Source organism: Engraulis encrasicolus, chromosome 23 (genome assembly GCF_034702125.1).
Source record: "Engraulis encrasicolus isolate BLACKSEA-1 chromosome 23, IST_EnEncr_1.0, whole genome shotgun sequence".
Classification (NCBI taxonomy): Eukaryota; Metazoa; Chordata; class Actinopteri; order Clupeiformes; family Engraulidae; genus Engraulis; species Engraulis encrasicolus.
Window position 1 is genome coordinate 19,173,743 of NC_085879.1, and position 21,408 is coordinate 19,195,150.

At 41.5% G+C, this 21,408-nt stretch overlaps 1 protein-coding gene and 1 non-coding gene across 4 annotated transcripts; both read right to left on the minus strand.

Annotated features, from left to right (window-relative positions):
* Positions 1 to 2,071: 2,071 nt before the first annotated feature.
* On the minus strand, positions 2,072 to 16,522 carry pabir2 (PABIR family member 2). 3 transcript variants are annotated; one of them, XM_063190345.1, is made up of 11 exons: positions 16,326 to 16,522; positions 15,291 to 15,595; positions 14,931 to 15,009; positions 14,788 to 14,841; positions 13,535 to 13,578; positions 13,177 to 13,231; positions 12,775 to 12,876; positions 10,958 to 11,049; positions 8,439 to 8,503; positions 7,461 to 7,557; positions 2,072 to 4,918 (listed from the first exon to the last, which is right to left on the minus strand). In XM_063190345.1, the coding sequence occupies exons 2-11, from the start codon at positions 15,413 to 15,415 to the stop codon at positions 4,780 to 4,782; spliced, it is 852 nt and encodes a 283-aa protein (XP_063046415.1). In that variant the 5' UTR covers positions 15,416 to 15,595; positions 16,326 to 16,522; the 3' UTR covers positions 2,072 to 4,779. The 3 variants fall into 3 exon arrangements, with proteins under 3 accessions (XP_063046415.1, XP_063046416.1, XP_063046417.1); XM_063190346.1 differs by lacking the exon at positions 16,326 to 16,522 and adding an exon at positions 16,146 to 16,292; XM_063190347.1 differs by lacking the exon at positions 2,072 to 4,918 and having other exon boundaries at positions 7,457 to 7,557.
* On the minus strand, positions 5,496 to 5,645 carry LOC134440717 (small nucleolar RNA U109). Its single transcript, XR_010033015.1, has one exon. It is a non-coding gene; the product is annotated as a small nucleolar RNA U109 (small nucleolar RNA).
* Positions 16,523 to 21,408: the final 4,886 nt, after the last annotated feature.

Genomic DNA, 21,408 nt, shown 5'->3' on the forward strand with positions numbered 1-21,408 from the left:
CCCCTGGTTTACTGAGGGACTAGGTTAAATCTCAAGTACTGGGTAATCCGTCAAATAGGAAAGCATTTGGCCTTTGGCCTTTGGGTAGGATTACCACTTGCCCCAAGTTAACACTAGGCCTATGACCAAGTCTGATTAACAATGTTCACTCACTGCACATAACAAAGGGAACAATTGCCCTCAATTTAATTTACCTAGACAGAAGTCACAAAACCTGTGTTCTTCAATACTGTTTCCACCGTAGGCGGGGCTCAAAGTCAGGGATAGTTGTTGCTGTCTTATAAGGTGTGTGTGGCGTGTGTCCAAGAAAAGTAATCAGATAGAGCAGAAAATACCACACTCTCTTGCTTATTCTGTTGACTAAAACATTTAATAGACCATGTCCAGGTTACACTGTCCTCGGTGTGTGAACCTGACCATCGTGCATTAAAGTTTTTAGTTAAGAGAATTAGCAAGAGTGCAGCCTTTTCTTATACAATACAATGCTTGTAGCCCAGGGCCAGGTGTTACAATACTAAGAAAGTACAAAAATTCTGTCCCTCTTTAAAGGGATAGATATTCTGTTCACTTGTCTGCAACTCACTCTAGTCAAATGGGTCTTCTTACATTTACATGGGCAGGGTAGCAGCGATGGTCTGTATGCCTGTATTGCCAGTTTAACACTTTCAACAGCTTCAGAGGCCTCTCGGACCTGCAGTTGAAATTTGCATAGGTAGACATCCTGGGTATAGCAAATAGTGAAAGTGCCACCACATGCTAGGCCACCTGCCAATGTACCAGGTACGGATTATAATTCCATGGGCCCCTGGACCAGACAACAAGAAAGGCCCCCTCCATGGGTGTTGGTAGTTTACAAAAAGATTTAGGGTTTCAGGCCAGATAGAGAACCTATGTTCTTGTGGGTATATCCCCCGAGAAAATGTGAACATTTTAATTGAGTCCCTCACATAGAGAACTATTTAAATAGAGGTGACCAAAATGGTGAGAGAAGCAGCCACGCCATTCCCTCTAGTTGCACATAGCAACTGTGTTGGGCACAATACTCTGAAAAAGTAATTATGGTTAGTTGCTAGTACTTCTCCAAATAGTAACTGATTTACTCTACAGAACAAAGTGCTGTTTAAGACATTCATTAGATCAGGGAAATGCTTTCCAAACAGAAATTACCCTTTTAGAGCCTTTCAAGTTGGTAATGTGCACAGTATGTCATGTATCTGTGCAGAAAAAATATAACAAACAAAAAAACAGTCATTTTCAAAGTCGTCGACAAATAATTTATTTTGCCATGAGTGGGCATCTGCTTGAAGGCCCTTGTTGAGCACAGTTTGTCCATAAGCCCTATGACATAGATAGGGCAACATGAGGGTACAGAGAATAAGGACACCCAATCAACTCTTCCCTACACACGCTCATACACAACACCCACATCTACAGAGTAGACATACGGTACACACACACACACACAAAGTTGGAAAATCACTGTATGGAAGTGTGTATGTGTTTCGCACCAGGCATGAAGCCGGTTCTTTAAAGGTAAAGTATGTATGTAATTTTGTCTATTTTCAAAATGTATGCTGCCCATTCACAAATTTGACTAATAAAGTAATATTTATGAGTCTGCCCAAGATGTGTATAACAACTGGTCATTCAAAATGGCAGATATGGAAAAGAGACACGTTTTTATCTATGAAAAGTGGACATTTTCCAAGTCACAATTAACACTTACAAATGGATGACAGTGGTAAAATACATGAAACATAATACTTGAGAATGGGCAGCATAAATTCTGGAAGTAAACAACAAACAAATACATTTTCTACCTTTAATGTTTAAGACCGAGACTAGAGAATGAACGAGTCCACAGGGCAACAAAAGGAGAAAAGAGGGGAAAGGGGGAATACTGGAGACCACAGTCTGGAGAGACATACAGAACAGTCGTGGAAAAACAACTGACAGGACAAGGCTTTGGTGACCAGCAGTCTCCTTGTCTTTTCTTCTCCCCTCGCCTCTCCATTTACCATTAAACTGAAATGTCAATGTTTGCTTTGCACGTCACAAAAAAAAGAACACACTCTTTTAAATTCACTTCAATAAAATAGGATTTTTACAATCACTTCCTTGTTTGCACACTGGAAAAAAACATTTATGATACATCATACCATGCTTCAACATGTTTCCAAAAAAAAAAAAAAAAGTTCCATAAGATTGATTTATAAAATCATCTTTAAAAATAAACCAAAAAAAATGACAACACAGTAACTAAAATAACTACAGCCCAAAATGGACAACCACACAAGTTTTACAATTACATCTGTACAAGTCATATCTCTCTTTTTTCTATATATTTATATGCATATGTATAATGTTATATACACACCTCTTGACATGGCACACAGTTGAATATGAAATCAGTAGATGACCCACTTTAACCCCCACAAAAGCACACACACACACACACACACACACACCAACTCAGTATTGAGTAATCACCCCCACAAAACACACACACACACACAGACAGACAGACACACACACAAACAAAACTCTGTTGTTAAGCACAGTGGGACCAATTGAATCATATGGTCAACTTTAACAGCTAATGTCTTCATTTGACTAAAAAGCCCTGAATTGGTAAATGGTTGCTCACTGCCTTCTATACTTCAAACTAGGAAAAGCTGTGCTTTCATACATGACCAGCAGTAGCACAGAGACACTAGAAGTATCCTCACGTCTTCTGGACCAGTGTGGTGGACCTGCCATGTTAAAAAAATGCAAAAGGATGGCTGTTGGGGGGTGAACAGCTAGCTCTTTGTGAAACCTGGTGATTGGAAGCGGTTCTTTATACCCTGTCTGCCTGTGCACACCCAGTTTCTCTCTCAAGAGAAGGGAAAGGAAAGGATGGTGAATGTGCACCACGGTGGCAATCACCCGATTACTTCTTCTTCACTGCTTGTGGAGCTTGAAAGTCAGGCTGTACTTGAGCGTTGAGTGTCATAGCAGCTTTTGTTGACATCTCAGCTTGCTGTTAGTGTTGTCATCCTGAATAAAGTGGTTCTCGCTTTCTCTCTCTCAAGCACACACACAACCATTGCTTTATAATGACATTCTTCATGGGTATTTAGTTTTTTGCTCAATGTAATTGGTTGTGGTGTGACCCAACTTACTTGAGTGACTGGCCCTGCATAGTGAATAGACTGAGGGTCCATTTTATAAAGGAAAAGCAAATCCAAGTGCCACACCAGTGGAGAGAGAGAACATGGAGCCAACCCCTCGACCTCCCCATAACAAAAAACATCCACCCGCCCACATCTAAAGCAGCCATGTCTCTGTCGCGCGCTCACTCTCTCTCTAACCCCAAACCTCTAAACAATCAAGAGACAAGGCGTCCTCCAAAGCTCAAAAGGTTTAGGTGGGGGAAAGATCTCCAGAAAAATCAGTTCCATCAAAATACTACCATTGTCGCTTCGCGTTTGCCAAGCACTGCCACCCTCGCCCTGCCCGTTCTAGAGCGGACAATAATAATAAACTAAATAACTATCATTGATATTTATTGTATTTACACAGTACTTACTTACAAAACCAGAAAAAAGCAAAAAAACAACAAACAAAATTGAAGCCATGAAAAATAAGTTAACTTTTTTTTCCATTTCCTTTTTTTCTTTTCAAACAACATCTCATATTTATGCTTGGGGCGACTTGTGCATGTCCAAAGACTGACCTTGAGGATTTTTTTTTTAATTGCCAAAGAGGGATTTCTCTCTCTTTTTTACAATCTCTCTTCTCTTTCTTATCCTAAAACATAGAAAACAAATCTGTACACGCTTTAGTTTTAGTCAGGACTTCTTTCACAGACCGATGTTGCATCGTTGTGTATGCCCACTTGATACCTCTCACTCAAGTCCTCTCCTCCACCAGTAGAGTGAAAGGATGCCTATGGGGGACCCCTGATCTTTACCTCCTAGGACAGGCCTTAGCATCAAACATTCAGGTGTGCGAATCAAACTTCTTTCTCCCGTCCTTTCCTGCTCCTCCAGTCCTCCTTGCCTTGGTGTTGCCCCACCTCTGTGGAGAAAACAATTAAGGTTCTCCATTGTCAACAAGTGCAGAGTGACATTTGAGGAGCTTTCCTCCATTCAACATCTCGAAATGAGAGAATGACATTTGAAATCTGTTTTTGCAAGATATTGAATAAAACCTTATTCAATACAAGGAAGGACGTGAGGAAGAAGTTGCTTGCACTTGCACCCTGTTACATCCCCACACTGTAGCAGCCGTCAGGGGAGCAGGACAGCCATCCATGTAGATCTCCCAGCTGTGGACGTGTACACCCCCAAACACAAACACACACACACACACACCTCCCCCAATGCACCCAATTCCCCTTCCATTCCATTTCATTCCTCTTTTCAAGAAGTCCTTTGTACTTAAGAAAAAAAATCCAAAGGAGAAAAAAAAGGAATCCATACCATTCTCCACCATTTATAAAGTTTTCAGGCTTGAAGGGAGGAACAGGAGGGGGGAACTGATCTTTAGATCTTGGTGAGGGGCAAAGAAGAGGTGAAGCTTGGGGAGAGGGGAGGGGCCACTCATCAGGGGTTGGTACTGGAGAAGTTGTGTGTGTGTGTGTGTGAGTGTGTGTGTGTGTGTGTGTGTGTGTGGGTGGAGGATGGATCTCCTCTCTGGCTGCCCAGCAGCTAACCTCCAACCCTACCACCCGGTGCTGCCTGCCTGTCCGCGTTCCTGCTGCTGGTGTGGGGAGGGGGAGGTGGAGGGCGGTGTTCACTTGGGGGAGAGGTCCTGCACGGGGGTGAAAGGAGAGCCGCCGGGGGAGGGGGAGACTCCCTCCATCTTGGCCGGGGAGCCAGACGACGAGCCCACGCTGCTCAAACTGCCATCCAACAGGTCTGATGATAGAGAACTGCAGAGAGAGAGAGAGAGAGAGAGAGAGAGAGAGAGAGAGAGAGAGAGAGAGAGAGAGAGAGAGAGAGAGAGAGAGAGAGAGAGAGACAAGAGAAGGAGTGTTGCAGAGGGAGGGGCAGCAAAACAGAGAGGGGGAGAGTGAGAAAGAGAGAGCAAGAACGAAGGAGAAAGAGACGAGGAGTAGAGAAAGCAAAGAGAAAAGCAAAAGAGATGGAGAGTTGAAGAGGGCAGACAGAGGGATTGTAATATTTTTTAGCAGTTTCTTTCCAGAATCCATGCTGCCCATTCACAAATGTTATTTATTTCATTAACATTTACCACCACCATCAAATTCAAAGTATTCATTATGTATACTTCTTCAGGTCCCATCATATTGAATATCCAGAGATAGACATTTTTTAGCTGTAAAACTTACTGTACTTAGTCATGTGAGTAAATATTAGTTTACTATTTAGTAAATATTCATGAAAAGTAAAAATGTTCAAATTTGGCAAGAGTCAATGACTTTTGCAATATTTGCTCTAGCCACAAACCTACACAGTGCACCTTACTTTCTGAAAGTCACTTTCGGTTAAAGATGTGGGAGTTTTATACTACCGACTCAGCCTGTTCTTGAGAGGCAGGTGGCCCTGAAAACTCCCCATGTTTCCTCTAGCATGCCGTATGACCCATACTCTCATGAGGTGGAGAGAAGGGTTTTGGAGGTAAACCCCCACTGCATGCACATGATGTCACCAGATGTCCACTTCTAGTGCTAGTATTCAATGTACATAGCCCATGTCTAGTTCCATCAGCCTGCCTAGGATTTGAACCCATGACCATGAGCTTAGCAACCCTGTGCTCTACCAAGTGAGCTATGGAGGTTTCCACAATGATGATGCTAATAAGGCCATTAGACATTGATCTTGTGGCAACACAACACTAGTTAGCACAACAAAGCTTTTGTTTAAGGACAAGTGCACCATTTTGAACATTAAGCCCCATTTTTAATTGTCTGCAATGTTTTAGAGTCCCCCTCACCATTTATTTGATGTTTAAGTTACTGCTGTCTCAACCGGCAATAGAATGGGTTACTTTCGACAATGCCCAGATCTGTTCTTAAAACCACCCAAAACATTTGTTTTCAAGAATGTGCAACTCATAAATATTTTTTATATTCACTAAATGGCAAATAAAACATGACAAGACTTATTTTGCATTCAAACTTGGTAGGGAACGCCTGTGAACACCCCTAACTACTTGGTAAGATCCATAGTTTTAGAAACAAATGTTGAGGGTGATTTTAAAAACAGATTTGGACATGCCCATAGGCCATTCTAAAGACAGTTGAGACAAAATCCAAACTAGCCAAATAACGGCACCAAAACATCAAAAAACGGTAAGGGGGACTTTTCATTGCACATAACTCAACAAAGGGTGCACGGATCCTTTAACTTCTAAAAATCTAAGCAGAGATCTGAAACACAAAATATTTCCAAGCTACGAGAAGAAAATGACATTCTGTAAATATAAGCCTTCAAAAATACAAGGCTGTTTGGCATCAGCCAGACATGTGTACCCAACACGCACTGTACATGTCAGGGCATTAATTAATTCATTCATGTATTGTTCTAAGGATAAAACAAAACGTCTTTTAGTTGCTCTATTGACTCACTCAGTAATATGTGTCTTTGACTGTGCTAACTCAAAAGCCTTACTTTTGAGAAAAAGAGTTGTGCAACTGAAGTCAATTACCCAAATCTGTAGGAGTGGAGCAAGAGATGCACGCAGACATGGACAAAGGGATTGAGCTCAGTGGCTCCATTCCATTATCCTAACTCCCGTCCTCGATCAAGACCAAAGTTTACCCGCAGTCAGCCTCGTCAAAACAATTTTTGGGAGACTTTTCCCCATTCAACATCCCTATTGCAAATGAAAAAATGACTCACGCTTTTGCAAGATATTGAATTTAACTTCCATCGTCAATGACGTCTTGTGACATCATCACGAGGCCACAAGCACAAGGGAGGATGGGAGTGAGGAGAATAGAGGGAACCCAGTGAGTACTCCCTTGGCTGGCCACCAGCCAACACCAGTCCAGCCTTCTCCACCCACCCTCTAACGCTAACTGCTCACACATTTATGTGGAGGTGTTGCCCCACAATACAGCGAGAGTAATCCCAGACCAGAGATCAGGGAGTGCCGTCTAACTGAACGTCTGCATCAGTGCTGACTGGTTTTCACACTTTCTGAAGAACCAAAGCAAGGGGACAAGGAATTTCATTTCAGTATTTTGACAGACGTTACCTTTAGGGACCCATCTACCCTAACAGTCAACAAAGCAATCTAGGGTGCGTTTCTCAACAATATTGTTGCTAAATAACTTTGCTTGGTTGCAATGTAATTTTCCATTGGCAACCTATTAAGTTTCTAAGTGGTTAGCAATGATGCTTTTGAGAAACAGGGTCTTGGTCATCCAAACCAGTTGGGGTGGGGGGGATCTGTCCCGTTATTATATAAATAATGCACAGCCAGCATGTGAAGGCAGCGTAGACACCTACCATGAGCCCAGTTCTGGCAGACTGGACACCTCTGTGGATAGCATGGTGGTAGTGCCCTGGAAGAGACGCTTCGGTGGGCTCTCTGTGTCCATTTCACCTGAAAGACAGACAGTCAGTCAGCAACAGTAAACACTAATAACAGCAGTAAAAGTTAACTAAGCTCTGGATATAAATCTGAGAAGAAGTACCCCTAATGTCATTGTTTTTGACACATAATGATTCCCTGTCTTGGATTAAAATTAAGTCCTCAAGTTTCACAACACAGATGCCGCCCATTTTTTTATGGTTGACCCTATTGAGGACAGTTATGGGTAAGTGGTTAGGGCATCAGACTTGTAGCCCACAGGTTGCCGTTTGACTCCTGTCCCACCAGGTTGGTGAGATAAGTAATTAACCAGTGCTCAACGCCGCCATCCTCCTCCTGAGTGTGGTACCATCCCGCTGCACGCCTCCCTTTGGGGCGCCGTTTGTGGCTGCCCCCTTGCATGGGTGAGGCACAACTGCAATTTAGCTTTGTGCGGTTATCACTGTGTGCTGTGGACTGCTGTATCATAATGCCAATGGAAGTATCCCAGGTAGGCTTTCATTGAAAGCGTCCCTCTTGGCTATTGTACAGCGACCATATCGAAAGCCTTTACACACGTCAGTTGAAAGTGGTGTATTGGCTGTAACCAATGGATCAAAGTAGTAAGTAAATATCCAGCACACCGTCCATTACACTTGCAATCTTATTGCTCACAACGTTTAAGTCATTCAGACCTTTTTCAGTGGAGCTCTGACCCTCAGACCTCCCCTGAAGAAGCTTGAGCAATAAAACCGCAAGTGTAATGTCTTCTACGCACATTTTTTTTTTGTTGCAGCCTTTTTTTAATCAGCTACACTTTCCAAGTCTAAACCTGCCAACAGCTTGGTCCACCTGTATGTGAACTAAAGGAGTTGGAATGGCAGGAGTTTAATTTAACAGGTTGGCAGACTCACCTTTGCGCTTGAGTGAACCAAGGATACTGGGCCGGATGCAGTTGATGGGACTCTGGCTTCTTCGCCTACAAGCAGAACATTTTCACATTACTTTCTGAACTACTTTTACTTACTTTTTTAACAAATCTGCTGGTAAATGGTTGTATTTCTCAAAAGCATAGATGCTAGCCAGTTAGCAACTTGGGTAGTTGAAAATGGGAAATTGCATAGCAAACAACAAAGTAGCTAACGGAGTCTGCAACTATGGTTTTGAGAAATGCACCCCTGTTTAGCAGACATTGACTGTCAAGAGAGGACATCAGACAGCAACATGTCATGTGTGAGGAAAAAAGCACATAAGCCTCTTTGACCTTCAGACTGCCATCAGTGCCAATGCAACATAACCTGCCCTGCAAAATACTAGAGACCTTTGGAGGCACGTTACCAGCCATTTTATATCCGTTCCCACTGTGCCAGCCATAAAAACGTGTGGCTTTACAGCCATATACAGTTGAATGAAATGCAAACACACTTCAACCACCGTCTGCTTGATTGTATCTATGCTGAGTTAGCCATAAAAAAGGACATCTACAACTTTCACAGTGGTTAGTGGTAACCTAAAAAACATAAACGATTCCTACTAGTGACTGAGGATAACTTGATTTTAAGGGATGTTTCAAATTCTCATTTCAAAACCTTCACAGTAAGAAAGTGTATGTTCACCATACACTTAATAGTTTTTTTATTGGGTTACTTCCAGAATTTATGCTACCCATTCTCAATCATCTTTTTCACGAGTATTTTTCATCACCAATTTGTAAGCATTTACATTCACTGGGAAAATTACACTTTTCATAAAGAAAAAAGGTGCATCTCCTCTATGTCCGCCATTTTGAACAGTTTTTAGCTGAAACACATACTGTATTTGTCAGACCAGAAAATATTAGTTTATTACTTAGTAAATATTCATCAAAAAATTACATTTGGGAGTGGGCAGCATAGATGCCATGTCTACTCTGGCCACAATCCCACATACTCTACATTTATAAATCTGCCTCACTGCCACATTTCAGGGTTCACCACAGTGTATTACATTACACTTAACCCTCAAGCGACCGGCCTGTTTTTGCGACTAATCTGACCAAGCGGGGTCATTTATGACCCCAAGGAGTTTATATAGAAATACCACTATATAAATTATTTTTTGGGGTTCATTCAAATTTATTTACATCTTGCACATACTTGTCCCTCATCTAAAGCAAAAAAAATGTGAATTTGAACATTTTATTGTTTTGCTAAAAAATAGTCAAACTTACATACGTATATGCTAAATATGATGTATACCCCAATTTGCATATGTAAACATCAAAATACAAAAAACATCCAATATATTTTTTTCTTCTCTCATCATCAGTAATCAACTGAGAAAGTTTCATGGTGATATCTAGCATTTAAATTTTTTAGCCTATTCACTTGTAGTGGTCTCACCATAATAATACAGTATATTTATGCTAATTATGGAAATTGCTCAAAGTGAAACCTTGAGGAACCAAGCTAAATTCTATTCATTAGGCCCATAGATGACATTTATGCAATAAAACTTTAGGGTACTCAACATTTCTGGGTTCATGAAATCACAAGATCAGAGAATATGGTAATTTACATAGACAAAACCATGTCTCAAACATGTAACCTTATGCACACTCAAAATTTCTCTGAAACTTTTTCTGGACATTGTAGCTGTGAAAAGGTGTCTTCCACATATATTAGAGCAAAGAAATGATTCAACTGATGCTTCAGCCTTTGTATAGCCATAAAATAAGGAAAATTCTAAAAACACCATTGATTTCTACACTGATGACTTGTTTCCTCCCTCTTTGTTCATCAGGATGACTTCCATTTCATATTCTCATCATGTGTCTAGGACCACTGTGCCATGATATCAACAAATATGGAGCAATAACACAGGAAATGCTACCTGGGTGCCCTCACAATATGCTTCGTTGGCTATCGCAGGGGTGCCCTATTTATTTATATAATATATTATATTTTAATATTATAAATGTTTATATTGTGAATATTTTAGGTCTGCTGACCATGGCCTGCCCAAAGACACAAAATGCAAAAAACAGAGTTTGAAAATTACAACAACAATGGACATTATAATGTTGAGTATCTCATGGATCCTCTCGGGGTCATAAATGACCCCAGAGGTGTTTTGATTATAAATCCTACATATATCCCAAATCTCACAAAAATCATTCACAACATGCACAACATATGTACTGACAAACTCCTAGAAGGACAAGTTTTTCTGATGAAAATTGCCGGAATGGTGTATGAAAATATGTGCCCGGGGTCATAAATGACCCCAGTCGGTCGCTTTAGGGTTAAACACTCTTGTCTAAATTGATTTACAAAAGAGGACATGGACAGGAACATACCGTGTGTGGGGAAACACTGAGCACGAAGGCATGACCAAGTTCGTGCAGAAGGTTTGAGATGAGTAGAATTAGTTTGATCGTATGGATTTGACTTACACGGTCTGCAGGCGGCGAGTGGGACTGGGGATGGGGCTGGGCGTCAGGCCGTTACTGCTCACCAGGATTTGGAGCGATGGAGAGAAACATTGCTGTGAAAGAAGAGGGAATGAAGAACTTAACACAGACTTTCACAGAAAAGCAAATCATGAAAAATACTTCAAAAGCAGATTTGGTTGTCTGGAAGCGGACCGATCTCTTAGAACTACTGAGACGGACATCTCTTCCCAACTTGATTTGGGGCAATTGTTAGGAAATTTGCAGTGGGAGAAGGGGACAAACAGGACCATACAGAGGAAGCTCACTGACAAGCATCATTCAGGTTGAAAGCAGAACTGTGCTACTCGGAGAACTACACAGAGGCCCTGTTCCTCCTGAACCAGCTTTATGTGGTTATAGCTCACAAAGCAAAATACCTTACAAGTAGATGAGCCTTCTGGAAAAGCTACCAGTAATGTACAAATGGATTCATGGGTTTACAATCAGGGCTGTAGTGGTCAAATTAGAGGTGGGTAAACTATGATTTTTTTGATCAGACAGACCGTGACGCGATGCGACGCAACACAACGTGACACAGCACAAAGCGACGCAAAGCAACACTCCAAGGCCTTTCACTTTTTTTTGCAGATTTTGCATCCAAGATGTTCACCATTGACAATAAGCCAAGGGTTATCTTTTTTAAACCGTATATGTTGTTTTTCTGTCCAGATACTGGGATGGCATCTGCTCTCTCTTTCTCCTCTTACTGTGTCTTCAGTCTCAGATTCTGCATCTCCCTCTACTTCAGACTCTCCACTCTCCATCTCCACTCTCCATCTAAGTCATCATATAGGCTAAATCGTATTTTTGCGGTATTTAGAATGACAATTGACCTTTTATTTGATTTGCTATTCTCATTTCACCTTGAAGCACGAGAACGTCTCGTGCTGTAAAATTACACTGGTGGCATTGCTAGCTTTCGTGATGTAGAATGACTAGCGGTGGGTGACGAGTGCAATACAAGGATAGCATGACTACGCATTAGGTAATCTGAAAGCTCGTTCTGTCATTGCCATAATTCGTCAAGTCAAACTTATTTACAAAGCAAGCACATTTAACGACTCATGTAAATTGCTCTCTGTCAGTCTTACTTTGTACTTGAGGCATTTTGCTGGCATCTAAGGAAGTGGAAGCACTGGATGGTCTCTTCAAATATCTCCTAATAGCCATGATGATTAACTTTGAACAGGTAGGCAGGCAGGCAACTACACAACGTGTATGTGTTTACATATTCCCTGGATCCTGATTGGTGTCGCCGCCGCAGCCGAACGGCACTGATTGGAAGGTCACATACCCGAATACAGAGCAGATGAAAATGATTCCTACTAAAGCGTTGTATGTTCAACAATATATTTTAAATGACACCAAATTTATTTTGGATTATTCCAACGGCAGATCACAAGGCGCAGGGAACTTTGACGTGCGTAATTGCCATTAAGAGCTGCGTAAACGCTATTTATAGGTGGGTAAACGCTATTTCCTAAATTCCAGAGGTGCGTAAACGCGATTTCCTAAATTCCAGAGGTGCGTAAACGGCGTTTACGTGCGTTTACCCTCCACTACAGCCCTGTTTACAATCCATTTAATCATATTCCACTGACCTGGTTTTGCCTGTCCAGCTTCACCAGGTGATTTGAATTGAATGGACAGGTAAAACCAGCTCCTTTGGAATATGTGGACTCTAAACTGATGAAGCCGGGTTGCCCATCACTGAAAACTACCAAGTGCTGCTAATACCAATGTTACGACATTCATTAAAGACAACAGACTGCACCAACCTTCTTCAGAATCCCTCTTGTAGGGGATGGAGCAGGCGACACGGGCACAAAGTCGATCCGCTTCGGAGACGACGATGAAGACTTCTCAAAGTCGTTATCACTCTGTGGAAGAAGGAGGGTTGTAAAATCCAGAGACACCAAATGCAAGACACACAACGACAAACTGGTTTCTCACTGAACATCAAATCTACATGTAGCGGGTAAAAGATATATGTTGGAGATGTATACTGCAATATGTGGAAAGGATTATCCCTGTATGTATAGACAATAGGTGGATTGATTAAAAAAACTAATGGCTCTGTCTGTCTGTCTGTCTGTCTGTCTCCACCAACCTCCATCAATCATCTATCCATAAATCTATCAATCCATCCATACATCCATGACTGTGGGCATAACACTCACCAGACTCAAGCTCTCTTCCCAAGATTGACTCATCTGCATGGCTGTCTGCACCTCCCTTCAGCATACAAGAGAGGAGAGGCATGAGAGTTAGAAGGTATGAGAGTTAGCACGCTTGGAACATTAAGGCAGTGCAAGGTAGACCCAGGGTACGAGCTGTAGGTTTTTTAAAGTGGGAAATGACAAGACTTCATCCATTCACCTGACATGTAATATCCATTCATCAACTCAACATAATAAAGCAGGGCTTGTTCATCTCTATACCTGACTACACAGATATCTTCTACTACACAAAAGGCGATGGTACATCACATCCAGAACTGCTATGGTAATGGTGCATGCAGAGCACCAGCAATCTTACCGTTCATGTGCTGTCTCTCTGTTCATGACATCGACTCCTTCCTCCTGTGGGAGATGTTCGAGAAAAAGTTTAGCGAGGGCCTGCAAAATCCTCATACTTTGAAAGTCTTTTGTTAAAGGTGCAGCTTGTCAGAGTTGAATATGTTTCAAGGCAGAGAAAGAGCGGAACACTGGTGCTTTACGTTTTCACCACTTTATTTTTTGGTGAGCTGACGTTTTGGCTCCAAGGTTTCATCAGAGTCAATGTACAAGACAAAACAAAAAAAGAGCAGAGAAGAGACTGTTTTGTCTTTGTAATAACTGTTTTTTAAAGATGTAATTTCAAAAAGGAAGGTGCGTGGCAGAGTGCAAAGAGACAAGAAACTGCCTAAAAGAATACCAATGTATTTACTTGGGCCCCATTATAGAAGTGTACTCTTAGCTTCACTTGGGGAGCCTTTTCTCCATGCTGTTGAACTTTCCATGTTTCTCATGTAACTCATACATAAATGATGTGAGGAAAAACATACATAAACTCTTTCAAATAAATGTATACATTTGCACACATAAAGCATCAGTAAAGCTGTAATGTGGTGTTGGGAGTATGGTACTGCTTGACAGCCTAATGTTTAGGCTGCAGGTTTGCTGCACTCTAGCTTGATTTAAGCACAGCTTCCAATACCCATCACTCCATGGGTGACGGGAATCATGTTCTGCCATGCATAGATTCATGATTACAAGTATTACCCAGCTCAAATATCATACAGATGTTAGTTACAGTACATGTGCTTTTGTTGCTGGAAGGCAGTAATGAGTCACTGAAAGAATGCCTGAAGACATATTAAAGTATATTCAAGTTTATAGGCAGATGGACTGGACATTATAAAGACTGTGCGTCTTGATAAAAACAAGCTGGGCTACTTCCAAGGCCTTGACTCTGGCAATGACTCAAGAGTGTTGAAACATCCATACATTTTACGCACCACAACAGACAATCTTTAGGGATATCTGGACAAATTTTGAATGCAAAATAAAAAGGGAGCCACAGGCTTGGGATGTCCCTGAAATATATCCGAATGTCTGAGTTATAGGATGCGACCAAAATTTAAACCCAAGCGTGACTGGAACACTCTGAGTCCCTTTGATCTCCTGGACATAGCCTAGTTTCATTTTCTGACTCTGTAGTCCTGAGCTGTGATGATCAAAGAACGGTGAGTACGACTGATACCCTTTTTGCATTAAGATTTAACATATGAAATGGAAAAGCAAAAATACCTGTTTAATCTGGTACAGTCTGGTACTTGGAACACGGATGGGTGAGGAGGGTATCTGTAGACATAAAAAGAAAGTTTTGAGAGACAAACCAAATAAGTGTGAACATTTTAACTCCTAAGAGAAATTCTAGTATTGTTTCGTACCACGTTGGGACGGTTGACAACCGTGGTGCTGTTTCTCCGACTCCGAAGGTTCTCCCTCTGAAACACCTGTGCAGTGTCACTGAAAAACAAAAGTAACACAGCATGAATGAGACCACAGCTTCTCACATACTTTTGCATTCTCTGCTTTTAACACACTACAGTTTCACACACTACAGTATGACATTATGCAGGTATACTGACGTGTTAAGTAGTCTAATCTGAATGATAAAATTAGGCCTGCCTGTAGTTCACTGGGTGCAAGAGTCATGCAGGCTTATGGTGCTTACGGCTTTGAACAGGGGAAATGGCAATATTATTGACTCATCTATGAATCCTTTCTTTCATGTGAGTAACACCCACCTCAGCCCGTTGATCATTGGAGCACTATTGGACCTCCTCAGATGGCCGTCGCCTGAGACAAGGGCGGTTGGTATTTCTAGATCCAACTCCATCTTCTCGTGTGACATAGTTCCTGGTTCATTCATTTGTTGTGTGAACTTTTCTCTTGGGTCTTGATAGTTTTCCGATAACGTTACGACTGCAACGTTCCAGACTGGGTTGTCGTGTGTACACCACAGCAGCCAGCTACATGGTTACTGTATGGGTTGTGCCACCAATGTCGTGACAGGTTTTTGTTCATCTGTGGCTCATGGCTCTTCAGTGCACTGAAAAGTAGAGTTGGGATAAAGATCATTCACCACTGTTCCTAGCAGTTTGAGGAATCTCACCGTAGCATTTTCTGATTGATACGAAATGGATACATATTCCAATCTCACTTTAAATAATGAAGAGAATAAATGTTTTGGGTAAGAGGATGGTTAAAATTCAAGACCTTGGTCTCTTGGAAACAATTTGAATGTATACAATCCCCATCAGTGTTGTATTTTCTATTCAATGAAAGATTCCATTACACCAGCAACACTGGTTAACACTAAGCATCCAATCTATGGATGTATATGGGCTAGCGTCTAGTCAGCAAACTGACTAGCTACTTCTGAGCGGAACAGTACATTCAATTTAGCTAGCAGGCCACTTTACCAGCTCAGCTAGCAGCCCTAGCTTGTTATGCTGAAGGGAAAGCCAAGAAGCGTTAACACTGAATTGCAGCTAAACAAGCTCATTAAGAGATTTTCAACAAGTCCTAATAATAAAGTAAGCTGACAAGCAGTTTAACAAAATCTACATTCAAGAAATTGAACAGGAGCAACAACCTACTCCGCTTAGAAGAGTAACAGAATAGGGAAATGCTCTGGCAAGGCACAAAAAATGTTAGGGACAGAAAGACAAATCAAGCTGGGTAGCCAGGGTAGCCTTCAGCAAGCTAACTAATTAGCCAGTGCTGCAGATTTTGCTAGCTGTACTTAGGCTAGCAGGCTAATGAAAAAGCTACATTACCGTTAGCGCATCAACACAAAGCGATGCAGTGAATCTCCAAAGCCCATAATATAAACGACTGTGTGTAAAAATAAGACGATAACTATCTACCAACTGACGTCTACAACTTATATTCAGTATTTATCAAAATTTGTTTAGCCGCCGCCAAGAAAGCAGAGCCTCAACCAATCGTCCCGCCCCTTTTGCCACTTGAGGCAAGACCGACAGTGTCCCAGTCCAATGAGAGTGGTAGAATCCGCAGGCGTGCCTTAATTGGAGGCCCAGAACTAACCAATGAGAGATCACGATTTTCAAACATTTCCTGGAGACGCTTGGCTCATACGTCATGCCGCGCCGCCTCATCATGCTCTCTGATTTCACCAGGCGTGTGAGCATTGGGCACATTTTGTACAGCCTGGTTAACATAAGTGGCACGATGGCAATTTGGTGTGTGTGATGGTCAGGTTTTGCGTTCTGTTGATCCCCATTAAATTGCACTTGATTGTTGAGGTTAGATACATAAGTTCAGCCCAAAATAGGACAATGATAATACAGGTCTATGATCATGCCCTTATGGGCCAAAACGGGCCTCAATCACTTACCCTCACCTAGGCCTATTCAATAAAAGAAGCTCGCCTGAAATTCTGTGCTCTTTTCAGGGGATTCAATCACCATGACATATGGCAAATGAAAATAAACTTGTTTGTTTCCATTGCACTTAGGGCCTTTTTCAGGTGCCAGTCGATGAAGTAATCTTGTCTACTCTGATGTAGGCTAATCACAATCATTGGCAGTGGAAAACATTGCAGTAAATATCAGCTTGTTTTGCAAACATTTTACCTCCCTTACGATTCAACTATGTCTATAGCCTATTTTGTTCACCATAAGAGGCAGAGATGACCAGTTTTTAATGGGGTCAATATGAGGAATTAACAGCAACTTTATTATGTTACTGACAGCCTGGGCTAGTATGTTCCTTGCACCCACTATGCAAATTGAACTAGTATGAGGGTATGGTGAGATCAGGCTCTTTACTATAAACCGTGCACTGAATATTGTTACATTCACATCACAAACAGATATTTGCAACGAATTCTTGAAATCTTTGCCACTGAAAACTTAACTCTAAGTGAAAATGACAAACACATAAAGACCTATAAATATGTTTAATGACTGTTATATTATATGATTTACAATAGTATGACAACTGCTGTAGGCCTACTTTACAGCCCTTGCCACCCTTTCTCTAACCAGTGCATAAAAAAACCCACAAAGACAGAAGCACATACTGTACAGTAAAATAGCACACTACTGTAGCCTACTTGTTTGTGTCAAGTCATGGCCCTGAAAATGGTGCCACACGCTATTTCCCCATACGCACTCACTCACGCAACTTTGCATATTTTTTTGCCTTTATTCCCAGAGAGGAGACAGACAGTACGGCACAGCACAGCACAGAGCACAGCACACTACTGCATAGCACAGTGCAGCACAGCACAGCACAGGCAAAAGATACTTCTGCTGCTACTACTTCAGCAACAGCACGGGTCACATGTTCTTTACAGCTCTCTGCATGCCCTTCTGTCTGGCGGCAGACAATGTTTCTTTTCTCCGGGCTCCTAATGAGAGACACAAGTTGCAGAGCCAGGCTACTGAAGGGGTCATTACGGAGGTCAGATGACCCTACCACAGCACTGGACACAGCATGGACCAGTGGCAAAGAGTGACATTTGCGGTCTGGTGGTGTGTGTGTGGGGATCCCCTGGCTGGCATATATGAATGCACTGTCCTTATGGACGCCCCACATGTACAAAAAAGTATAATGTGTTGATTTGTGCATTTGTTGTCATTGAGGGACATTTAGTGTGTGTTTTTCACCCATGTATATGCTATTTGTAAGCACTTTATTAGACCTTACCACAATAATCAATGTATTTATCATGAACTCAAGTTACACCGTTGAAAGACTTCTATGGGCATCTGTGGGTACTGAATGGTTACATCATAAGCCGTGATGGCATATCGTCAGGCATGGAGTAGCTCAGGAAAAGCTGGTATCCTCATGAGGTACAAGTTCCTATAACACACTTAACATTAAGACCCATGGTACAAATATTTTTTGTTTCCATTTTAATCAACACACAATAATGAGTAACATTCAAAGCACATCTGTTCGGTGAGATTCTGCCGCCCGCGCCGCACGCGCGAGTAAAACTTCCTTCAACTTCACGCAATAATAATGACTTCGTCCCTCACTATATAAAGTCACTTGTTACAGTAAACGCAGACTGTTAACATACTAGGGTTGTGCATAGCGACTTGACCAACATGTCTCACAATAAAGCGATACCGGTAGCCTATATATCTTGTGTTTGTAATTGCGCTGCCCCTTGACAGCGTCACTTAACCACATAATTACGCGTAAAAGAGATCACACAAATTACATCGTAAGACAATTAAAAGTGTGAAAAGTGTGCCACGACATTACGGAGTACACTCCTCCTCCGTCCTACACTACAGGGATGTTTCTTGCTCATGCTCCCACAAAGCTTTGCAGGAGACCATACAATGAAATTTAGAGCATTTTTTTACGTTTCGGCGCCATTTTCGATTGGAGTGGAGGTGAGTTTGGGGATTTTTAAGGAATTATTTTTCGTATTTTTTTCCTTCACTCAGACTCCTATTGCCACCATCCTAGTTTGTGAAATTATTTTGTCTTAAGTACCTCGAAGTAAAGTCTGCTGGAATAACGCAACTTTAGAATAGTTCGCCAGACGCGACTGTCAGCACTTTTTACGCACAAACCAATTTTGTGACTTTGCCTTCAGACGAATTGTAGAACTAAACAGACTTTGGTTAGACGTTGACTAGGTAATCCTTGATTGCTTGAAATGTATTGAAATTACATGTGGGTTGATTATTTCAGTATTTTGCTTTTGAACGATGTGAATTTCCACCTTGTCGCATACAATCCTAAGCTTTGCCATAATGTAATTTGCAACGTGTGGGGACCTTACTACAGTTTCTTGCACAGTGAAATGTGTTCAGTAGTGTTTTATCACTGCAAGCAACCCAAGTTGCAATTCTGTGAGTTACTGTACTTGTTTTCATAGAGAAATTATAAGGCACGCTGTCTTTCTCCGCTCTGACGTTTACGAAAGGGTAGGGCAAGTCGCCTAGTTGATTTTATTTTTCTCCCATTTTATCAAAAGGAAGTGGCTCGTCGCTCTATTTTTAATTCCAGTTGATTTTAATGATAAGCGTTTGATGTCATACCCTTGCACCGCTAGATTACTGTGACTCTTGCAAACATTTGTTAAAACGTAATTCCTCTATTTCTAGGTAATATATAGCCTACAATTTATTAACATATATAATGTATGTTGATAAGTGTTAAGTGGGCGGGTCTGCGACAAAGTTGTTTTTAAGTTATCAGTGCAAGTGGCCTTAAGTTGGCCATTGTGACACCTAGTCATGTATTTTTAGCTGGCTGCTCAACATGAGGCTGAAACCACAGTTCAGTCTATTATTTGGGGACTACCTTTATTACAGAACATAGTGTAATTTACATATGTGCATAATGTTATTACACATGTTTTATGTTCCCGTTCAGTGATGCAGTCGCTCAGAATTTGCTTGCGCGCCAGAGAGCTGGACTATGGACAGTGCTGTAAATTGGCGTAGCGTACAGTTAGCAGACGGAGTGGATATGCCTGGTCATGTTCCAGTTGAAGATGAATTGTAATAGGCTAGGTATAATGCTGTTGATCAGACACTCTGTGGAGGGAACTGCAGGGTGTTTGAAATGTTAAGAAGATCATTTTAAAATGTAATCTACCCTGGGGCTAATGTATAAACCAATTTTAGAGCATACTGTACACATCACATTTTATTTCAGCTGCCCACTTCCTTAACCACTACCAGCAGTGCACTCCTCCCCTGCAATATGCTATCACAGGACAAGTAATTCAATAATTTGTAATATACACGAGTTGAGTTAATGGAAATCAACACTGTGTATTTATCTTCCCTGTTCGCGTTTCAATCAACGCTATAGCCTCTCGTTGCCCAAAGCAAAGGGAACGCAGAAGGACAGGCGTGCTGAGGCCTGTTTGCAAGGTAAGTTTTTGTACGGCTGAAGTGCCCCCTCGCGCCATAGCGTACTTATAAACAGCAGGGGGCGCCATTTACCTTGTTTTATTTTGAGCGCCATTTCATATGTAGTTTGAACTGAATTAGGCCTACTGTAGTTTAGGCCCTACAGCAGTGATCTCCAATTATTTTTCTCCGAGGGTAAAATTATGCTGCACAAGTGAGGCTGCGGGTCAAACCAACGTCCCAACCCAATAAGAAACAAATTAGATGTCTGGACAGAGAACAGATTTTCACTTTTCTGTTTTCCCTTCTTGCCAATGTCTGTTATAGGCCTACTGTTATTAGACATTTAACTGTCAGTGAACGTTTTAGAGAGATATGATCCACTGTTTTAGTGATCGAAAATCAGACACACGTATGTTTTCATTTCATTTGTTCCTCATTGCGTGCCAAATGGATTTGGCCCGCATGCCTTTGTTTGGAGAGACCAAGGCCCTACAATAAACCACCGTTCAATTCAGTAATGTTTAGTAGACCTACTGTTCAGACTAGATGATGCTTATGAGTACAGTTTAGTCCAGTGGTGAAAAGTTTAATAATCTACACAGTGTTAATAAACTTAAGCATATCTATAATCATCAATAATAACTAGTGTGCAATGAGTGTCAATTCTAGTGACTCTTTTTGAAAGAGGCTGGCTGGCTGTAGTAGCAGCACGTCATGGTTTGTAGTAATATGGCGATACAGACCATGGGGAGCTGTTGCTATACTACCAGGACTTCCCTCAAACCGGTCAGCCATATGAGGAAGTGTGCGTGTGTGTTTGAAAAGTTAGCTCCACTTGCCCATGGGTTGCGCTGAAGCAGCACGTAAATTCTGGAGTTGAGTTTAAACTGTTATCCAGGTTTACTGTTCTGCTCCAATCAGACCCATCAACTCCAACACCGATTATGGACTGTACAATGCATACTGTGTATTATATATTTCCAATATGTACGCTTATATTTTG

Bases quoted from the DNA above. Each gene is read 5' to 3' on its own strand.
- pabir2 (XM_063190345.1), bottom strand. From the start codon at position 15,415: ATGAATGAACCAGGAACTATGTCACACGAGAAGATGGAGTTGGATCTA. The intron at 13,579-14,787 runs GTATTTTTGCTT...CATCTCCCACAG, and splicing joins GACTGTACCAGATTAAACAG to GAGGAAGGAGTCGATGTCAT. The intron at 7,558-8,438 runs GTGAGTCTGCCA...TCTGTCTTTCAG, and splicing joins TGGTTCACTCAAGCGCAAAG to GTGAAATGGACACAGAGAGC.